This window comes from Leptinotarsa decemlineata, unplaced genomic scaffold (genome assembly GCF_025532065.1).
Source record: "Leptinotarsa decemlineata unplaced genomic scaffold, Ldec_3_MD MMD2_tig00026314_RagTag_RagTag, whole genome shotgun sequence".
Classification (NCBI taxonomy): Eukaryota; Metazoa; Arthropoda; class Insecta; order Coleoptera; family Chrysomelidae; genus Leptinotarsa; species Leptinotarsa decemlineata.
Window position 1 is genome coordinate 18049661 of NW_027412684.1, and position 3739 is coordinate 18053399.

General features: G+C 35.2%; 1 protein-coding gene across 3 annotated transcripts; it reads left to right on the forward strand.

The window, feature by feature from the left end:
• Positions 1 to 3739, forward strand: LOC111505426 (nucleolar protein 11). Of its 3 annotated transcripts, none has more exons than XM_074181413.1 (5): positions 1 to 263; positions 396 to 560; positions 825 to 1164; positions 2000 to 3120; positions 3542 to 3739. In XM_074181413.1, the coding sequence occupies exons 1-4, from the start codon at positions 132 to 134 to the stop codon at positions 3118 to 3120; spliced, it is 1758 nt and encodes a 585-aa protein (XP_074037514.1). In that variant the 5' UTR covers positions 1 to 131; the 3' UTR covers positions 3542 to 3739. The 3 variants fall into 3 exon arrangements, with proteins under 3 accessions (XP_074037514.1, XP_074037513.1, XP_074037512.1); XM_074181412.1 differs by lacking the exon at positions 3542 to 3739 and adding an exon at positions 3172 to 3191; XM_074181411.1 differs by lacking the exon at positions 3542 to 3739 and having other exon boundaries at positions 2000 to 3158.

Consider the following 3739-nt stretch of genomic DNA (forward strand, 5'->3'; position numbering starts at 1 on the left):
TTAATAATTTAACCTCACTGTTTTGGATATGTATGTGTTTATAAATTCATAGAAAAAGCATATTACTATTCTTTCATAAGTTTGACTTTTTAATTCAATACTATAAAAATTCTAGTATTATATCGATAAAAATGGCCAAACTGGGGACCTTTTATGCATTGTGCCCTCTTATTGACACCAAGGGTTTTTTTGGCGTTACTGAAGATTCACAAAAAGGGACAGTTATCACTACATTAGGAAAAAATATTGCAAGTAGATATAAGGTAATCGGAATAGAAACACGTAATCCAATTATAAAATATTTTTCATTTCAATTGATCATATTTGTGTGAACATAAAAAATAATTACAGATTTCGGTAGTTCCTATCATATGTATATATATATTTCTTTCTAGGTTTCAGGCCAGAAACAGATTTCATGTTGGCGGACCAAAGACAAATTCAGTTCTCCTGTCATTTATGATAATGTTTCAGCCAAATACGTTGCAGTTTTCAATAAATCTTTCATCCGAATGTGGGATAAAGAAGATGATAATTTGGATAAGGTGAAGAAATATAAGGTAATTTTTTCAAATTTTTTTCTTGTGCGTTAATTGCACTTTATCAACAATTAAAAAACAACTTCCCTTACTGTAATATTACAGATCAGGGCATTGATAGGAATTGCATGGTTTTCGAAGAAAACACCCAATTTTGTGTTAAGAAAATATTGTGGAAAGTGTTTATTTAGTTGACGTAATGTAGACATGCCCCAGTTGAAATCATTATTCAATATGGTCTGTTATTTTAAGTGTTAATCGTAATTGTGTTATTTTTTATTTCAGTTTATTAAACCAATACACACACTAATCACAAAAAATGGACATTCCTTCTTAGTTTTTCAAAATGGTGCACTATATAAACTTGAAGAAGCTCTGGAACAGAGAAAAACTTTGAACCCCAATATTCCTGAGATAGACCAAATTGAGGATATCATATGTGAACAAACTAGCGATGAATTATATTTTGGAATGATCGTGAAAACTGAGGAAACTCACCTATACTGGACAACGTTTGAAACTAGTAAAATAAAGTATAGAAAAATCAAACTTGTGAGAGATGAGTATAAATTGGCCGGATGTCTTTTCCATAAATTGGAAAACAAGATGCATCTATTTACTTTGTGTAAGCAATTTTATTTGAATATTGAGTTTTTGAAAATAACGAGTACGAGTATAATGCTGAGAATACAAAATTGCTCTTTCTGGAAATGATTATCTAACTGATTGTTCTTACGAATTTATAAATTATTTATTATTTATAGTTATTTGAAGTAACCTCTGGTGTTCCTCAGGGGTCACACCTCGCTCCCTTATTGTTCAATTTTTGTATTAATGACATTATTCATTGCTTCCGGCATGCCAAAGCACTATTGTTTGCAGATAATTTAACACTTTTCCTAATTATTAAAACCTCTTTGGATGCCCATAGGCTTCAGTCTGACCTTGGCAATCTATCAAACTGGTGCTCCTTAAATGGCATGGACTCGAATGCCACAAAGTGCCATGTCATGCGCTTTTATCGATCCCATGTACCTTCTACCACTTTTGATTAGACTTTAAATGGTCTTGGAGTCTGTTAATCAAATAAAAGACCTTGGGGTTGTTCTTAATCCCACCTTGAGCTTCAATCTACATATACCCACGGCTATCCATAAAGCCATGAAAATGCTAGGGTTTATCAAACGGGTAACCCACGACCCAACTGCTATTAGAGCCATTTATTGTTCACTGGTCCATCTACACCTGGAGTTTTGTTCTTCTGTCTGGTGCCCTCATTGTGCAACTTATATTAAGAACATCGAAAATGTCCAACTAAACTTCCTCAGATACATAGCATATAAATCGGGTGTTCGTTGGGAGTATGAGTTGATACTGCAATCTCTGAGCATGTTCTCCCTGGATACTAGTAGGAAAGAGAGAGATCTACATGTAGAATGATGAATTTTCTTGATTTTTAGGGTCCGATGGTGCTTTCTGTGCAAATCCTCTAGAGCAAACAGTGTCAGATTCAGGAGTATATGATGTAGGTAGACTTTTCTCGGTTGTTGAATCAGTGTCCCCTAAACATCCTGTATCCATGATATCTTTAGACGAAAATTACATTGCCTTATATGGGGCCAACTACAACGAAGAAGGAGCTGTGTTGGTAATGTACAACACTCAGTTCAGGGTAACACAGTCAAAGCAGCTTTTTAAGTTATTCACCAGTAATGCCAAAGTGTGGAAGATTGAGAATAATATACTTCTACCAGTGGGCCAGAATTTAGCTGTCATTCCTTTCGACTTGGAAACTGAACAGCTGGCAGCTCTAGTCGGAAGTCATAAAGTTTGGCAAGATGGCCTAGATAGTGATATAAAACTGATACAAGAGGTTGATGTGGCATCTTGGGACGAAGCTCTCAAAGTGAAACCTGAAAACATGCCGAAGGTTTTATCTGATAAAATAAAGGAAATGGTGCAACATGGTTTGCCAGAGACTATTATAGTGGAAGAGTTGCTTCCGGATATTTTCAAAAAAAAAGAAACGAAAACACTTTGTTCGCTTATGAAGCATTTTTGTGATATTTCAGAAAAACACCTGTCAAAAATATTGAAATTTGTCCTAGATTCAGATAGTCACACCAACTCAGCCTTAGAAAGTTTGCAACCTTCTGAAAAGACTAAACTAGTCAACATGGTTTTATGTAGATCCTTCAGTGAAGCCTTACTGATTCCACATTTGAGGTCAGACCTTTCTATGAATAATGTTTCGGTGTTGATGAAATATATTTATCTGTTATGGTCTTCTGAGGAAAAATGTTTACCTAATATGACTGGGGTCGAGACTGAAGCCAAACTTTTGCAATGGAGTTGTGCCTTGATAGATTCTAATTATCAGAAAATTGTATTATCGAAAGATGTTGCAGTCAGGGATACCTTGCAGTTGCTAAAACAGTTGGTACAGGATAATATCAGCACTATCAAAGATTGGGAAATACTGGTTCCTATGCTGGACAATTTCAAGAAGAATAAATCTGTTACTAAAGATGCTCATATTTTGTCTTTGAAATATTCAGTTGAGCAGTTGAGTTTATACTAGGTAACATTTGTTATGTTTTAATAAATTTTTTGTGTCAATGTTTTTTTACAGTTACACCCTGTCTAATCCAGCATCCCCTGCAATTCAACACGCCTATCACTATTGATTATACATAGGTTGTTAACTAGTATGTGCCACCTCTATTGTGCTCAAAGCATTGGATTACAAAGTACTTTTTTAAAAAACATTCCAGACTATAGAGTAGGGGTCTCCAAACTTTGAAGCCTTCGGGCCATAATGATTTTTTCAGTTTGTTCCAAGGGCCAATTTCTGCCCTTAACTATATTTCTAGACTAGGATAGTCGCAAAGTGCATGACCTAAGCAAACTTACGCTTTTTTTGCATTTCAATTATTATTGTGTATTGTGACACTTAACGACATCTAGTGGCGAGTAGTGGTACTATGTACTTTCTTTTTCAGCTACCCGCTAGGTGGAATTAGGCGTAATTAAATATTTGGAATTACCGCGTTGTTTCTAGCTAGTGTATTCCGATCACCTCGAGATGGCAGTAATAATTGCATATAAAAAGGCTAGCGGCGCAACTGCGAGTTAGTCTGCGTAGGAAAGGCGAAGGAAGCGAAACTGTAACACCCGTCAATAAAAGTATTTTGATTTGA